At 42.1% G+C, this 18,072-nt stretch overlaps 1 protein-coding gene across 3 annotated transcripts in view; it reads right to left on the bottom strand.

The window, feature by feature from the left end:
* LOC124007883 (gamma-aminobutyric acid receptor subunit beta-4-like) overlaps positions 1-18,072 on the bottom strand; it is a 67,762-nt gene that overhangs the window by 24,646 nt on the left and 25,044 nt on the right. For all 3 annotated transcript variants that reach the window (XM_046318716.1, XM_046318726.1, XM_046318736.1), the window contains exons 3-4: positions 6,835-6,902; positions 1,856-2,076 (exon numbers count right to left, since the gene is read on the bottom strand). In XM_046318716.1, coding sequence (XP_046174672.1) covers positions 1,856-2,076; positions 6,835-6,902 — 289 coding nt within the window. The remainder of the gene's footprint in view (positions 1-1,855; positions 2,077-6,834; positions 6,903-18,072) is intronic.

The following is an 18,072-nucleotide window of genomic DNA, read 5'->3' as shown; positions in this document are numbered from 1 at the left end:
TTTAGAAAACTCCAGGCGTTTACATTTGTTGGATGACATGAAAATAGAGCTCTTTGGCCACGAACAACAGTGGTGGGTTTGGCGTCGAAAGAAAGAAGCTTATGCAGACAAACTTGGCTGCAAGTGGATCTTCCAGCAAGACATTGACCCCAAGCACACATCAAAATCCATAAAGAAATGGTTAATTGACAACAAAATCAATATTTTGCAATATCAGGCTCTGAACTTGATCCCCATTGAAAACCTGTGTTTTGAATTGAAGAGGACAGTCCATAAGCAAAGGACAAAGGATATTAAGGATCCGTAAAGATTATGGATGGAGGAATGATCTAAGATCCCTCCTAATGTGTCTTCCAATCTCATAAAACACAAGAAAAAGGCTCAGTGCCGTTAAGGTGGGGTACTGAAAGGCATGTTAAACAGGGGTGCCAATCATTTTCCCCCATACTGTATTTTTTTGAGAAACAAAACGATTACTTGTTAAACAAAAATCTTTCTCTGAGCAATTGTATTAGTATCAAATAATATAATCTATTTTTTTGTATACAATATAGCTCAGTATTTGTATAATTTACAGTATTTTTGTCACGGCCGTTGAATGAAGAGGACCAAGGTGCAGCGTGGTCAGCGTACATTTTGTTTTTTATTAGAAAAGACGCCGAACAAAACAATACACACTACAAAGCTAAAGGTGAAGCTAAAGGCTTTGTGCCATAAACAAAGTCAACTTCCCACAAAGACAGGTGGGAAAAAGGGCTACCTAAGTATGGTTCTCAATCAGAGACAACGATAGACAGCTGTCCCTGGTTGAGAGCCCTATCCGGCCAAAACATATACAAATAATAGAATAGAATACAAATAATAGAACATAGAATACCCACCCCAAATCACACCCTGACCAAACAAAATAGAGAAATAAAAAGGATCTCTAAGGTCAGGGCGTGACACTTTTTTACTAATCTTTATCAAGGGTGCCAATACTTTTGTACCTGACTGAGTATACAGTTCCTTCCATGACAGACTGACCAGGTGAATCCAGGTGAAAGCTATGATCCCTTATTGATGTGACTTGTTAAATCAACTTCAATCAGTGTTAGGTGAAAGCTATGTTCCCTTATTGATGTGACTTGTTAAATCAACTTCAATCAGTGTTGATGAAGGGGTGGAGACAGGTTAAATAAGGATTTTAAGCCTTGAGACAATTGAAACATGGATTGTGTATATGTGTCATTCAGAGGGTGAATGAGCAAGACAAAAGATTTAAGTGCCTTTCAAAAGGGTATGTATGGTATTAGGTGCCAGGCACACCGGTTTGCATCAATAACTGCAAAGCTGCTGGGTTTTTCACGCTCAACACTTTCCTATGTGTATCAAGATTGGTCCTCCACCTTAAGGATATCCAGACAACTTGACACAACTGTGGGAAACATTGGATTCAACATGGGCCAGCATCCCTGTGGAACGCTTTCGACAAATTGTAGAGTCCATGCCCAGCCGAATTGAGGCTGTTCTGAGGGTAAAAAGTGTGTGTAGGGGGAGGAGGTATACTCAGTGTATATGTCAGGTATTAGCATGTCATGTAATTGTCAAGGTAGGCTATAACTACTTACAATTGAATCCTGTCATCAGAAATTCAGCTAAATAATTTAAGTTAGTCGTGCTTTTATCAGTGATTCTCTGGACTCATGGTTTTTTAATGGAAGTAAGGAAAGTGAAAAGGCAGGAGGGCCGTGATACTATTTAGACACAGACCTAGTTTCTCATGTGCCTGCCCAAGGTCTCTTCCAGTCCTGCCTGACAGGCCAGGCTTTAACCAGTTTAGTTACAGTAGAATTCCAATGAAAGTTAGCTGTACCTGAGCCCATATAACACGGTGCCATCAGGATGCAGTCGAATCATACGGTTCTTCACTGTCACGCCATGCAGGAAGGACTTCTTGTCATTGAGGAAATAGGTGTCTGGGAGCCACAGCTGGTCTGCTACGCGGTTATCCAGAGTCAGGTTGAGGGGCAGCTCAGCGTATGCCAACCGCTTGTCTCGCCAACTTTGCTGGAAATACATTGTGATGGTGTAATCCTGTGAAAAAAGGGGAAACAGCACTGTGAGATTGAAAATAAATAGTTGCTACACTCTTAGAAAAGAATGTGCTATCTAGAACCTAAAAGGGTTATTTGGCTGTCCTCATGGGAGAACCCTTTGAAGAACCTTTCCAGGTAGAACCCTTGTAGGTTCTCCAAAAGGTATGGGGACAGCCGAATAACCCTTTTGGAACCTTTTTTTCTAAGAGTGTATGCATTGACAAAAGCTTCAACTATGGGAAGGATAAGTTACCCTTACTGTAATTGCCCTATCCTACACCATACACTTACTACCCAATGTGCATAAATGTATGCACATCTAAATGTATCATCATAGTCATTATGTGCAGAGTACATCAAAAAGCATTAACAGTGTTTTTCAAGGATACAATGGAAACACAATGGAAACGTAATGAAAATGGGAGACTTACAGGGAAGTGATTTAAAGGCTAAGTTAAGTTGAACACCTCCAATGACAGTACAGTATTTCTGAGTATTTCTCAGTATTTCTGAGTTTCGCATGATAAATGCTGCCAATTTATTCTGAGAACCTCAGTGTCCCGAAATCTCAATATAATTGTCTTAAAACCATAATATACATCACATTTTATAAGCGGACTGAGAGCTAATCTTAGTGGTTATTCAGCTGGACATAAAATGACCTATATTCTCACAGGGTTTACCCTATCTGAAGAATATTCCATATTTTCCAGAAAAAAATACACTTGCTGCATCGTGAAAAAAAATGAAATGAAATACTAACAAGGTAATTTTGTTTTTCATGGCTTTCGTCTGATTGCAACAACAAAAAAAGTGAAACGCTGTGGTTTTCTTTAGCTATGACTATGTTGGCTGGCTGACATAAAGTACCTCCAGGCTCTGATCAGGCCCTACACCCAAATAAGGGCACTGCGTTCATCCACCTCTGGCCTGCTCGCCTCCCTACCACTGAGGAAGTACAGTTCCCGCTCAGCCCAGTCAAAACTGTTCGCTGCTCTGGCTCCCCAATGGTGGAACAAACTCCCTCACGACGCCAGGACAGCGGAGTCAATCACCACCTTCCGGAGACACCTGAAACCCCACCTCTTTAAGGAATACCTAGGATAGGATAAAGTAATCCTTCTCACCCCCCCCTCCCCCCCTTAAAATATGTAGATGCACTATTGTAAAGTGGCTGTTCCACTGGATGTCATAAGGTGAATGCACCAATTTGTAAGTCGCTCTGGATAAGAGCGTCTGCTAAATGACTTAAATGTAAATGTAAATGTAATAAAGCAAAAATGAACAGCTAAAATAGACGAGTTATGGCGTTAGACATAACATGCTTGTTGAGATTATCCAATGGTTTCCAAATTGACAATAACCAGGTTTCCATCCAACCTTTTTATGCGAGTAAAGGAAATGTCGGATAAAAAAATGTCATGACAGGCCTTTTATCGGTAAACTTTCCAAAACAAAATACGCCAGCTAAGGTAGAATCTTTTTTGTGTCGGTAAAATTAATTATGCGAGACATATCGGTGGAAATGCTTTTAATGCACAAATATTGATATAATAATGACATTGTGTGGTCCTCCCACTACGACTCGCCGGGAAAGCATGCCGTTTATTAGGCTACAGATGAAAAATGATAATATTCACAGGGTGGTGAAAGTGCAAGGTGAGGAGCATGATGCTCTTTTCCAATAAATATTGAGGGTCTTATTCTGGTGACATGATCAACGATGCATGGCTGCCGTTTGACAAATATAAAAAAATCTTGCTCTTTTGTTCATAATAATCTCATAATGTAGGCTATAGCCGCATTGTATCTGCAAACTGTTGGTTAGAGCTCACGTTCCAAGACCAGAGTGGGCACACTCGCTATTTAACGCAACACTTTGTGAGAAAACCATCAGTAGAGTTGCAAATCTGCAACAAGTCAATTTGACGCAAACACATCTCTGGTGGGAAAATGCACATATTTTTTAAATGCCGATTTTTAAATATTCGCATGAATATATGTCTCAAATTGAATGGAAACCAAGCTAGTCATATCGTTTTGTGTCTGTCTTTGTTCACAGCAACCTTTTCAGCCCTGCACCTAATGCTACCTACTCAAATGTCCAGGGAAACTAAAATAACATCAAACATAAGATAAAACTTGCTGTCTTCAAAAACACCGGAGTAGAAAATAAATCTCAGAAATAAAAAATGAATATATCAAAGCGCCTCATGTGCTCTTAAAAATAAAGAAAACAGCTTTGTACATGATTGACTACCTCTAACAAATTAAAAATAAAATGTGCTATTGCTTGAAACTGGATGAAAATCCTCTCGTGATTCGAAATGGAAACATTACAGGGAGAACAAATCCAGAATAAAAAACAAAGCTCCTCTGGCTTGTGGGGGGAGTGAACTCTTGAGTGTGTCTGTGCCACATTAAAGAAAAGAAAATACAACGGCGAGCAGAGAGACAGAATGTTGTCATTGCAGAGACACCAGCCATGTTGTCTTCTTTAAAGACAGCCTGATTTCTCACCGCGCTCTAATAAACAGAAGTTAAATACGTAATATAATCAAGTAAATCAGATGCACAACATGTCTATGGTTATCCAATGTTTGCCAGGCCAAATATGATTGACTGAAATGGTATTATTGCATTGCAAATACACCGAACAAAAATACAACACCTGAGGTCATACAGTGCCTTGAGAAAGTATTCATAGAGGAATAAGGGGTATGAATACTTTCTCAAGGCACTGTATGACCTCAGGTGTTGTATTTTTGTTCGGTGTATTTGCAATGCAATAATACCATTTCAGTACAAAGCTGTTTTCTTTATTTTTAAGAGCACATGAGGCGCTTTGATATATTCATTTTTTATTTCTGAGATTTATTTTCTACTCCGGTGTTTTTGAAGACAGCAAGTTTTATCTTATGTTTGATGTTATTTTAGTTTCCCTGGACATTTGAGTAGGTAGCATTAGGTGCAGGGCTGAAAAGGTTGCTGTGAACAAAGACAGACACAAAACGATATGACTAGCTTGGTTTCCATTCAATTTGAGACATATATTCATGCGAATATTTAAAAATCGGCATTTAAAAAATATGTGCATTTTCCCACCAGAGATGTGTTTGCGTCAAATTGACTTGTTGCAGATTTGCAACTCTACTGATGGTTTTCTCACAAAGTGTTGCGTTAAATAGCGAGTGTGCCCACTCTGGTCTTGGAACGTGAGCTCTAACCAACAGTTTGCAGATACAATGCGGGTATAGCCTACATTATGAGATTATTATGAACAAAAGAGCAAGATTTTTTTATATTTGTCAAACGGCAGCCATGCATCGTTGATCATGTCACCAGAATAAGACCCTCAATATTTATTGGAAAAGAGCATCATGCTCCTCACCTTGCACTTTCACCACCCTGTGAATACTATCATTTTTCATCTGTTGTGTTACAGCCTGAATTAAACATTTATGTAAAAAAATGTCACTCATCTACACACAAGAAGTGAACATTTAAATTTGTTTTGCACATTTATTGAAGATGAAGTACAGAAATATATATATATATTTTTTAAGTGTCACACCCCTGAGTCAATACTATACTGAACAAAAATATAAATGCAACATGTAAAGTGTTGGTCCCATGTTTCATGAGCTGAAATAAAAGATTCCAGAATTATTCCAGAATTTCTCTCACATTGTGTGTCCAAATTTGTTAACATCCCTGTTAGCGAGCATTTCTCCTTTGACAAGATAATATATCCACCTGATAGGTGTTGCATATCAAGAAGCTGATTAATCAGCATGACAATTACACAGGTGCACCTTGTGCTGGGGACAACAAAAGGCCACTCTAAAATGTTCAGTTTTGTTACGCAACAAGTTTTGAGGGAGCGTGCAATTGGCATGCTGACTGCAGGATCGTCCACCAGAGCTGTTGCTAGAATTTAATGTTCCTTTCTCTACCTTAAGATACCTCCAATGTCATTTTAGAGAATTTGGCAGTACGTCCAACAGGCCTCACAACCGCAGACCATCAAGCGTTTTTTCCGATGTCAATGTTGTGAACAGTGCCCCATGGTGGCGGTGGGGGTATGGGCAGACATACGCTATGGACAACAAACACAGATAACGTGATGAGATCCTGAAGTCCACTGACGTGCCATTCATCCGCCGCCATCACCTCATGTTTACGAATGATAATGCACGGCCCCATGTCGCAAGTATCGGTACACAATTCCTGGGAGCTGAAAATGGCCCAGTTCTTCCATGGCCTGCTTACACGCCAGAAATGTTACCCATTGAGCATGTTTGGGATGCTCTGGATTGACATGTACGACAGCGTGTTCCAGTTCCAATATCCAGCAACTTTGCACAGCCATTGAAGAGGAGTGGGACACACCAGATACTGACTGGTTGTCTGATCCATGCCCCTACCTTTTCTTTAAAGGTATCTGTGACCGACAGATGCATATCTGTATTCCCAGCCATGTGAAATCCATAGATTAGGGCCCAATGAGTTTATTTCAATTGACTGATTTCCTCATATGAACTGTAACTCAGTAAAATGGTTTATATTGTTGCATGTTGCATTTATATTTCTGTTTAGTATACTGTACATTGAAACAAATTAATTTATCAAAATTGTAGTTTATAAAATGGGTGCATCATGCTTTAACCACGGACCCTAATAAATGAAAAGGGACACATTGAGTCGATGTTCTATATGGACAGTGCTACTGTAAGAGAAGGGGTTTGTAACTCACCATGTTCACTTCTGAGATGGAGTCAATGCTAGCGATGTTGATGCTCATTCCTACGATGACTGGGGCACCTGAGGGAACACAAGAGCCAGTACAGTCACACAACAAATTCACACCATTATTCACACTGGGCCAAAAATACACGTCTAACATAACGTAGGACAACACGTACACAGATTATAATGTACTTTATTTGCAAAAGTAGTATGCAATAAGCAAGGCATGTTTTTTTCTGTTTGGTTTTTCTTTTATCTTATGAAGATTATTCTGTATAATGAAAAGCGCTTTACAAATGTAATAAACTATTATTAATGTTAAGATAATTAGATTATTTTCTTATCTTCACATGCTGGGTTATCTCAATAATTATCATGATATTATCAGGATATCATTGTATTTTTAAAATTTTAGATGCATTACATATGAGACTGGACGTGGACATTTCTGATGTGGCAGAGTGAATCAGACATTTTTGGGAAAACTGTCATAAATGTGTTACTGTGGGAACAAGCCTCGTATGAGCAGGAAGAGACCACTGACGGTATCGAGATGGGCATGAAGAAAATTGACCATTACTTAAACCCATTGACCTTTATCATACAGTATGTGGAATGTGACCAAAAAAAGGCTGCAGACTTTAAAGTAAGAACAAATTGGTGGAACAAAAATCATAAAAATTGCAGAGGCTGATGAATAGTCAAATCCAATTTTTGGGAGGCTTTAAACAGCCATATAAAATCTGACTAAATCTTTCTTTAAACTTCATAAAATTGTAATCCATATGAGATTCAGGTACATCACGCTAATTTCACGGTCAATATTACATTTAAATTTACATTTAAGTCATTTAGCAGACGCTCTTATCCAGAGCGACTTACAAATTGGTGCATTCACCTTATGACATCGAGTGGAACAGTCACTTTACAATAGTGCATCTAAATCTTAAAGAGGGGGGGTGAGAGGGATTACTTATCCTATCCTAGGTATTCCTTAAAGAGGTGGGGTTTCAGGTGTCTCCGGAAGGTGGTGATTGACTCCGCTGTCCTGGCGTCGTGAGGGAGTTTGTTCCACCATTGGGGGGCCAGAGCAGCGAACAGTTTTGACTGGGCTGAGCGGGAGCTGTACTTCCTCAGTGGTAGGGAGGCGAGCAGGCCAGAGGTGGATGAACGCAGTGCCCTTGTTTGGGTGTAGGGCCTGATCAGAGCCTGGAGGTACTGAGGTGCCGTTCCCCTCACAGCTCCGTAGGCAAGCACCATGGTCTTGTAGCGGATGCGAGCTTCAACTGGAAGCCAGTGGAGAGAACGGAGGAGCGGGGTGACGTGAGAGAACTTGGGAAGGTTGAACACCAGACGGGCTGCGGCGTTCTGGATGAGTTGAAGGGGTTTAATGGCACAGGCAGGGAGCCCAGCCAACAGCGAGTTGCAGTAATCCAGAAGGAAGATGACAAGTGCCTGGATTAGGACCTGCGCCGCTTCCTGTGTGAGGCAGGGTCGTACTCTGCGGATGTTGTAGAGCATGAACCTATAGGAACGGGCCACCGCCTTGATGTTGGTTGAGAACGACAGGGTGTTGTCCAGGATCACGCCAAGGTTCTTAGCGCTCTGGGAGGAGGACACAATGGAGTTGTCAACCGTGATGGCGAGATCATGGAACGGGCAGTCCTTCCCCGGGAGGAAGAGCAGCTCCGTCTTGCCAAGGTTCAGCTTGAGGTGCCAAATCATGTAATCTTTGAGTATCTCATCCTACCTCTTTCTCCTTACAAGAAAGGTAAACATTGAAGTGAAAGGGATGTAAAAGTGTGTGGATATTCAGCAATGTCAAAAGTGAATAATTAAAGGCCCAGTGCAGTCAGAAACCTGTTTTATACACTGCTCAAAAAAATAAAGAGAACACTTAAACAACACAATGTAACTCCAAGTCAATCACACTTCTGTGAAATCAAACTGTCCACTTAGGAAGCAACACTGATTGACAATACATTTCACATGCTGTTGTGCAAATGGAATAGACAACAGGTGGAAATTATAGGCAATTAGAAAGACATCCCCCAATAAAGGAGTGGTTCTGCAGGTTGGGACCACAGACCACTTCTCAGTTCCTATACTTCCTGGCTGATGTTTTGGTCACTTGAATGCTGGCGGTGCTTGCACTCTAGTGGTAGCATGAGACGGAGTCTACAACCCACACAAGTGGCTCAGGTAGTGCAGCTCATCCAGGATGGGACATCAATGCGAGCTGTGGCAAGAAGGTTTGCTGTGTCTGTCAGCGTAGTATCCAGAGCATGGAGGCGCTACCAGGAGACGTGGAGGAGGCCGAAGGAGGGCAACAACCCAGCAGCAGGACCGCTACCTCCGCCTTTGTGCAAGGAGGAGCAGGAGGAGCACTGCCAGAGCCCTGCAAAAGGACCTCCAGCAGGCCACAAATGTGCATGTGTCTGCTCAAACGGTCAGAAACAGACTCCATGAGGGTGGTATGAGGGCCCGACGTCCACAGGTGGGGGTTGTGCTTACAGCCCAACACCGTGCAGGACGTTTTTCATTTGCCAGAGAACACCAAGATTGGCAAATTCGCCACTGGTGCCCTGTGCTCTTCACAGATGAAAGCAGGTTCACACTGAGCACGTGACAGACGTGACAGTCTGGAGACACCGTGGAGAACTTTCTGCTGCCTGCAACATTCTCCAGTATGACCGGTTTGGCGGTGGGTCAGTCATGGTGTGGGGTGGCAATTCTTTGGGGGGGCCGCATAGCCCTCCATGTGCTCGCCAGAGGTAGCCTGACTGCCATTAGGTACCGAGATTAGATCCTCAGACACCTTGTGAGACCATATGCTGGTGCGGTTGGCCCTGGGTTCCTCCTAATGCAAGACAATGCTAGACCTCATGTGGCTGGAGTGTGTCAGCAGTTCCTGCAAGAGGAAGGCATTGATGCTATGGACTGGCCCGCCCATTCCCCAGACCTGAATCCATTTGAGCACATCTGGGACATCATATCTCGCTCCATTCACCAACGCCACGTTGCACCACAGACTGTCCAGGAGTTGGTGGATGCTTTAGTCCAGGTCTGGGAGGAGATCCCTCAGGAGACCATCCACCACCTCATCAGGAGCATGCCCAGGCACAGTAGGGAGGTCATACAGGCACGTAGAGGCCACACACACTACTGAGACTCATTTTGACTTGTTTTAAGGACATTACATCAACGTTGGATCAGCCTGTAGTGTGGTTTTCCACTTTATTTTTGAGTGTGACTCCAAATCCAAATGAGCTGTTTGAAAAGACGGGCTGAAATTTCAGCCTGTTTTGTTGGGTTGGAATGTTGCCTTCCATGGGGTGACATCACTAGGGTCATAACTACATATGAGGATGCCGTATTATTATTATTATTATTATTTGACAAATCCTTTGGGAGGAACTCAATCGGGGTCTCAACTTACAGTTGAGAGTGAGAATAGTAGAATACACAAGGTGCAATTTCAAAACTTTATTGTGCATCAGCAGTTTTCATCTCGTTATATGTCACTCATTGACAGTTTTTTAGATTGGTAAATTAGTCTAGTGTAGTAATCATGGCCAAATTTCCGACCGGAGACGCAGGGCACATGCCCAAGGGGGCGCTGATGTAACAGTATAATTTTAAACCGTCCCCTCGCCCATACCCGGGCGCGAACCAGGGACCTTCTGCACACATCAACAACAGTCACCCTCGAAGCATCGTTACCCATCGCTCCACAAAAGCCGCGGCTCTTGCAGAGCAAGGGGAACCACTACTTCAAGGTCTCAGAGCAAGTGACGTAACCGATTGAAACGCTATTTAGCGCACACCGCTAACTAAGCTAGCCGTTTCACATCCGTTACACTGACCTCCAGGGGGTCACTCTCACTCAGAGACTGTATCAGATACCCTGGATATGGCCATGGACATCACCATGCGGTAAATTAGTTAATAGCCCAATAAGAAAGACAGTTACAAACCTCTCTGCCAATAACAGCTCATTTTCAGTTTTCCCCTCCCCACTAAGACCACTCCCAGACAGTCCTAGCAAAATTCTTGCTTGAGAAACTGCCCTTTGCTAATAAGCAATTTTTTTGTTCTTTTTGACCGTTTTAATTGAAAACAATCAATGTAAGGTACTTAATTGTTACCCAGAAAGGATTTGGTATTGAGATAAAAACGGCCGTATTGGACCTTTAAAGGCAACATTCCTACATTTTTGGTTCTATTCAGATCTTGCTGCCCTTCAGTTTAGAGCAACCTGGATTTTAGAACGGACACTAGATCTGTGTTGAGTCAGATAAAACAACAAATAAAACCAACATTATGTGCGTGGGCCTATAAAGAAAGTAATAGCAAATGGCAGGTCAAAAAAGGTTTCAAACTGACCACAAATATACTCAAGTACTGTGTATGACAAATGTACTAAATTTGTCCTTTGCCTTCGTAGTGTGGAGTTAGTCAACCCTCTACAGATGCCCCGTGGAGTGCTTTAAGTGTTGTTAAAATCAATGATATTAGAATATACTGGTTGACCTTCACGCCCATAGGAAATAGCAGTTGTCATTTTGTATTGTTCAAAGCGAATGCTGAATCTTTAGTTTTAAGAAGTGCTGTGCTGAACATGGGACGGCAGGATGCGAGGAAAAACCTGCCTATCTTGTGCATTATCAGAGTTCAATTTGTAATTTCTTTGAAAATGTGTGCATGTTTAACATAATTGCACCTGTCCAGATATACTGTTTATCCATCATCTGAAAGTGGAGAGGTTGTGAGGTCGTGTCAAAGAATGACGCTGAAATAGCGGAATGGTCAAAGTGGCACTTGAAGAGCTCTCTGTCTAGAGGTTGAGGTCAAGTGCAGTGTTCTGGAAAACAACAGAGACATACTGACAGTACTGATACAAAGAACACACTCTGAATGTCACCTAACTTGTGAATTTCTCTGGATAGGAGCATCAACGAGGAGGAAACAGTGTATCTGCACACAGTACGTCAGTGATAGAAACAGAATGTGGCTAAATCTGTAACCTGGCATTACAATGGATACACGTGTTTCATTCACAAACATTAAGAGTGGGTCATACTGTGGGTCTTTTCAACCTTCACAACATCTGGTGATAATTCATGCAGCGCCAACTTTGGAGCTCAAAGCAAGGACACCCCCCTCCCCTCACTCCAAAAGTTCACTCCTTGATTTGTAACAATTGCAACATTTCTGCACAAGGGAATTGTGTCAACCCCACAAGGGATGAATGAGTCATTTCCCAGTCAGCAGACCACTGAATCATGATGATCAGGTGAAGGAGGAAGGAATTGTGACCACAAAAACAATGACCAAATGCTCACAGAAAAGGCTGAGTCCCAACTTTTTGTTTCGGGACTTCTCCAAAAGGTTCTTCCTGTTTTTAGCAGTGGCCGGGGAAGAAACATCTCAAACACTGGGTTCAATGCAGGTTTATTACAGCAGTGTATTTTAGGGGAACTGCAATTCCCTTGAGCTAAGAGTGGCGTAGGCAACAAAGGCTCTTCCATACAGCTGTTGTATGTCCTGTATGTACATGTAATGTACCGTACAGTTACAGATAAGCAGATAAGCTGTTCAAATGAAATGAAGCATTGTCTAACTACAACACCTGTTTCAAGTATTTTTCACACAATTGAGAGCTTCCAAAGTAGCCATTACGGTCCAGTAAGTTCTTACTTTGTTACGAGAAAAAAATCGGCACTTATGATTTTTTTTTTCTCACAGACCAACACTTGGGACATTTGCTTGAACAGTTACCTGGGCATTGTCCACTTTATCAGGTGTGAATCACAGATTTGCTTCGGAGAAACATACTGCCTGTGGGTTTTTGAAATGGCTGGCTTGCTGCCAACAGAAATGTTTTCTTAGTTGCATTAATATTTCAGAGGTGGTTTACCCACAAAACACACAACAGACATTTTGTAAAGCATTGCAACGTTGGGCATTGAACAAAATATCTCTCAAACCACGCTAGGCAAAGGAGGCTGTCCCTGTAACTCATCCAGCCAAAGGTGTTCCAGCTTCCCCCAGAGACACAACACACAGACAAAGAAACAGAGAGAGAGGACTGTGAAAGATGATCTTGAGAGTATGGTTTCTGTAACTGCATCTCAGAATCCCTTCCAATTTGTACAAATTTAAACAATGAAAACAGTGATTTTCTGAGTTTGTCTCAAATCCATGACCATTGTTTGTTTACTTTCGTTCCTTCCTTCGAATAATCTGCAGATGACTCTTGCTCCGGCCAACTCTGGAAAGATCTGCCAATTACCATGTTTCTCCTAATACTGGCCCTGAAATGTTAAGCAGCACAGCACTTGAGTGAGAGTGCACATCTCTCCTATCTCTTCTTCTCTTCTTGACTGAGATTGCACATCTCTCCTATCTCTGCTTCTCTTCTGGACTGAGTGCACATCTCTCCTATCACTGCTTCTCTTCTTGACTGAGTGCACATCTCTCCTATCTCTTCTTCTCTTCTTGACTGAGAGTGCACATCTCTTATTTTTTTGTAATCCTATTTTCTTTCCCCCTCTCCTCCAACTCTAGCTGCCATGTTACCACGGCAGACCACCTCTCTCTTAAATGCCCTGCAGCTTTGTCATATTTCCTGATCAATCTTCTTTTTTTTAAGAGGAAAAAGTGGGGTCATTGCGCTTTGTGAAGGCAACCAGTAACAATTTTCCCCAGAGATGTCAAAGTACATTCGTTCGCTGGTTGTAAACAGAAAGCACAAAGATCTCTCTCTCTCTCTCTCTCTCTCTCACTGCATATTTTTGACCCTGCTTCAATGAAACAGAGGGATCCACTTTGCCACAGTGGCTTTCTCAAAATAAAAGCACTTACCTGCAGCAGCACTTTCGTGAGCTGAAGCTAAATAATCGCCTCGACAACAGCAGCCTGAGATATAATGTTTGTATCAATTAATGTTTTCACATCGGAAACAAATTTTGAGATTTTTTGTGTAAATATTTGTACATAAGTGGCATCTGAAAATGGAAGAAGCAGGATCTCAAATCAGACGATTGTGTGCACGTGCATGCATTTGTATGTACTTGTGTGTACGCTATTGTGTGCTATGGGTGCTATTGTGTATGTGTGTGGGGGGGAGGAGGGGGCATCTGTAATTTACTTTACTATTTATATGTTATTATTTTTCCTTTTACTTCACTACACACTGTAGCACGCGCTCCAGCAGGTATATCTCGCTGGTCACACCCCCAAAACCAATTCTTCCTTTGGACGCCTCTCCTTCCAGTTCTCTGCTGCCAATGCCTGGAACGAACTACAAAATCTCTGAAACTGGAAACACTTATCTCCCTCACTAGCTTTAAGCACCAGCTGTCAGAACAGCTCACAGATTACTGCACCTGTACATATCCCATCTATAATTTAGCCCAAACAACTACCTCTTCCCCTACTGTATTTATTTATTTATTTTGCTCCATTGCACCCCATTATTTTTTATTTCTACTTTGCACATTCTTCCACTGCAAATCTACCATTCCAGTGTTTTACTTGCTATATTTTATTTACTTCGCCATCTTTGCTCACATTGTATATAGACTTATTTTTCTATTGTATTATTGACTGTATGTTTGTTTTACTCCATGTGTAACTCTGTATTGTTGTATGTGTCTAACTGCTTTGCTTTATCTGGGTCAGGTCGCAATTGTAAATGAGAACTTGTTCTCAACTTGCCTACCTGGTTAAATAAAGGTTAAATAAAAATAAAAATAAATAAACATTCCTAAAGAAAATAATGTACTTTTTACTCCATATATTCCCTGACACCCAAAATATATTTGACACCCAAAATGTACACAATTATCAAGAGAACATTTTGACTACTTAGCAGGACAGGAAAATGGTCCAATTCACACAATTATCAAGAGAACATCCCTGGTCATCTCTACTGCCTCTGATCTGGCGGACTCACTCAACAAAGAACATCCCTGGTCATCTCTACTGCCTCTGATCTGGCGGACTCACTCAACAGAGAACATCCCTGGTCATCTCTACTGCCTCTGATCTGGCGGACTCACTCAACAAAGAACATCCCTGGTCATCTCTACTGCCTCTGATCTGGAGGACTCACTAAACAGAGAATATCCCTGGTCATCTCTACTGATTCCGATCTGGAGACTCACTAAACAAAGATGCTTAATTTGTAAAGGATGTCTGAGTGTTGGCTAAACAGAGAATATCCCTGGTCAAATAATAAAAAACAAAGAAATTTGTGATGTCTGAGTTTGGGTTAATAAAAAAAGAAAATTGAATTAATAAGGAAAATAATATATACTTTTACTTTGATACTTAAGTATATTTGAGCAATTACATGTAATTTTGATACTTAAGTATATTTAAAACCAAATACTTTTAGACTTTTACTCAAGTAGTATTTTACTGGAGGACTTTCACTTTTACTTGAGTCATTTTCTATAAAAGGTATCTTTACTTTTACTCAAATATGACAATTGGGTACATTTTCCACCAGTGTGTGTGTGTGTGTGTGTGTGTGTGTGTGTGTGTGTGTGTGTGTGTGTGTGTGTGTGTGTGTGTGTGTGTGTGTGTGTGTGTGTGTGTGTGTGTGTGTGTGTGTGTGTGTGTGTGTGTGTGTGTGAAAAAGAGATGGGGGAACATCGATGTCCAGAGCCAAACCCCAACTACTATTAGCAATTATCACATCACAATGCGTCAGCACTTTCCACTGCTTTCTCAAATAAGCCGCACCTAAGCCACTGACTGGCGTGACCTGATGCTGTTTGCCGACAAACTCTGACCTGATCTGCTAGAGTAGGGACTACTTCCAGCTGAGTCCCATAACTCGCCAGGTATTGATGTGGCATATTAAAGGAGTGTGGAGTATAGAAAATAGTCTTTATTAAAGTCAGGCTTGGATCCAACTCAACGTCCAGCATCCAGGAACTTCATCTCCTGATCTTTGATTGTCTGCCAGTTTCCTCTCTCCTCTCTGATCTCAGCACATTCCCCCCTACCAAGGAAGGCACCAAACAAATTCTACCACTTTGCCACAGTTTTAATTTAACAGGAGAAGAATGGATGTTCTTAATCCACAGTTTTACAGTTGTTTATCTCAGTGTCTTTGATAAAGGCTGTGAGTTTCTGATGCATCTATTGGCAACGGTGGGTGTGGTCCCTATGTCAAGAAGCATAGTAACTGCACAACCTGCAATTCATCACCACTGAGGTTAGTATCAATGCTAATGCAGACACACACCAACAATAAATCCAATCCTGAGAGCAAACATTGAAAAAAGCACGAGTACTTTCCGAAATATTTAAATAACACAATCACAGTTCACTAACATGCAATGATAAAATAGGGCGGGAAACATTAGCACTACATTCCTGTGTCTGCCATTGAAGAAATCATCTTTGGACAGTACCAGTGAATGAGAAAAACAAGTGTATTTGTCAATAGAGCTGCATACTAGACCCCTCCACACAGATTCCTCACTCCTCTCTGCCTTTCTTTGTTTGACATTTTGCCTCTACTCCCTCTACTTCCTGTATGTAGTGCTTTTGGGCTTCTCGGAGCAGGTCCACTGCTTTCTCAAAACATGTGTTACTTTCCTCCATTTTTACACTCAGCAGCCAGATGGCCCCATCATCTGTGTCCATATTTAAATGACAAATGCAAAGCAGGTGGCATCTCTGGTGTGCCTAGGTTTGGTTTTTAATAAACAGAGGGCCCCGTCCCTGAAAGCCTGGGAGATGCTCCATGAAACACGCAGCCAGTGTTTTCAGGAATACCTCAGGTGGTTGGGGTCGTTTAGACTGGCTCCCTCTTCAGGGGCAACAATCCCCCCCTCAGCATGTTTTTATCCCTGGCAGTGTTTTCTGTCGTACAGGTAAAGACGATAATAATGATCTCAAATTGCTTTACAGTAGGAGGTTGGGGACTGAGAGGGAATCACTCGCAGTGGGTGCAGTATATCTGCACGCCAGAGAAAGGGATGGTTTCAAGGTGGATCGGGTTTGATTTGGCTGATGGTAAGGGCTGGTGTTGGGAGGCATGTTGGTGATTAGATATTGTGACATTAGAACATCAGGACCTAAATGTGTCAGGATGAAGCCTACCCCGAAAACCCCGACCGGAATATGCTCACAGAGGCAGTTCAACCTTGTTTGATACGTATACTATATATACAAAAAGGTATGTGGACACCTGTTCAAATTCGGCGATTTGGCTATTTCAGCTGTAGCCGTTGTGGACAGGTGTATAAATACGGTAGAATGGCCTTACTGAATAGCTCAGTGACTTTCAACGTGGCACTGTCATAGGATGCCACCTTTCCAACAAGTCAGTTTGTCAGATTTCTGCCCTGCTAGGGCTGCCCAGGTCAACTGTAAGTGCGGTTATTGTGAAGTGGAAATGTCAAGAAGAAACAACGGCTCAGCCGCGAAGTGGTAGGCCACAGAACAGGACCTCCAAGTGCTGAAGCATGTAGCACATAAAAAGACTCTGTCCTCGGTTGCAACACTCACTACCGTAGTTCCAATCTGCCTCTGTAAGCAACGTCAGTACAAAAACTGTTCATCGGGAGATTCATGAAATAGGTTTCCATGGCCGAGCAGCCGCAAACAAGCCTAAGATCACCATGCGTAAAGCGAAGCGTTGGATTGAGTGGTGTAAAGCTCGCTGCCATTGGACTGGAAACACGTTCTCTGGAGTGATGAATCACATTTCTCCATCTGGCAGTCCAACGGATGAACCGGAGTTTGACAGATGCCAGGAGAACACTACCTGCCCCAATGTATAGAGCCAACTTTAAAGTTTGGTGGAGGAGGAATAATGGTCTGGGGCAATTTTTCATGGTTCAGGCTCCATAGTGCCAGTGAAGGGAAATCTTAACTTGACAACATACAATGACATTCTAGACGATTCTGTGCTTATAATTGTGTGGAGACAGTTTGGGGAAGGCCCTTTCCTGTTTCAGCATGACAACGCCCCGTGCACAAAGCGAGGTCCATTCAGAAATGATTTGTCGAGATCGGTGTGGAAGAACTTGACTGGCCTACACAGAGCCCTGACCTCAACCCAATCAAACAACTTTGGGATGATTTGGAATGCCGACTGCGAGCCAGGCCTAATCACCCAACATCAGTGCCAGATCTTACTAATGCTCTTGTTGCTATATGGAAGCAAGTCCCCACAGCAATGTTCCAACATCTAGTAGAAAGACTGGAGGCTGTTATG

The sequence above is a fragment of the Oncorhynchus gorbuscha genome, linkage group LG02, assembly GCF_021184085.1.
Source record: "Oncorhynchus gorbuscha isolate QuinsamMale2020 ecotype Even-year linkage group LG02, OgorEven_v1.0, whole genome shotgun sequence".
NCBI classification, from domain to species: domain Eukaryota; kingdom Metazoa; phylum Chordata; class Actinopteri; order Salmoniformes; family Salmonidae; genus Oncorhynchus; species Oncorhynchus gorbuscha.
The sequence above is the reverse complement of the archived record's forward strand: the minus strand, read 5'-3'. Positions and strand labels throughout refer to the sequence as shown.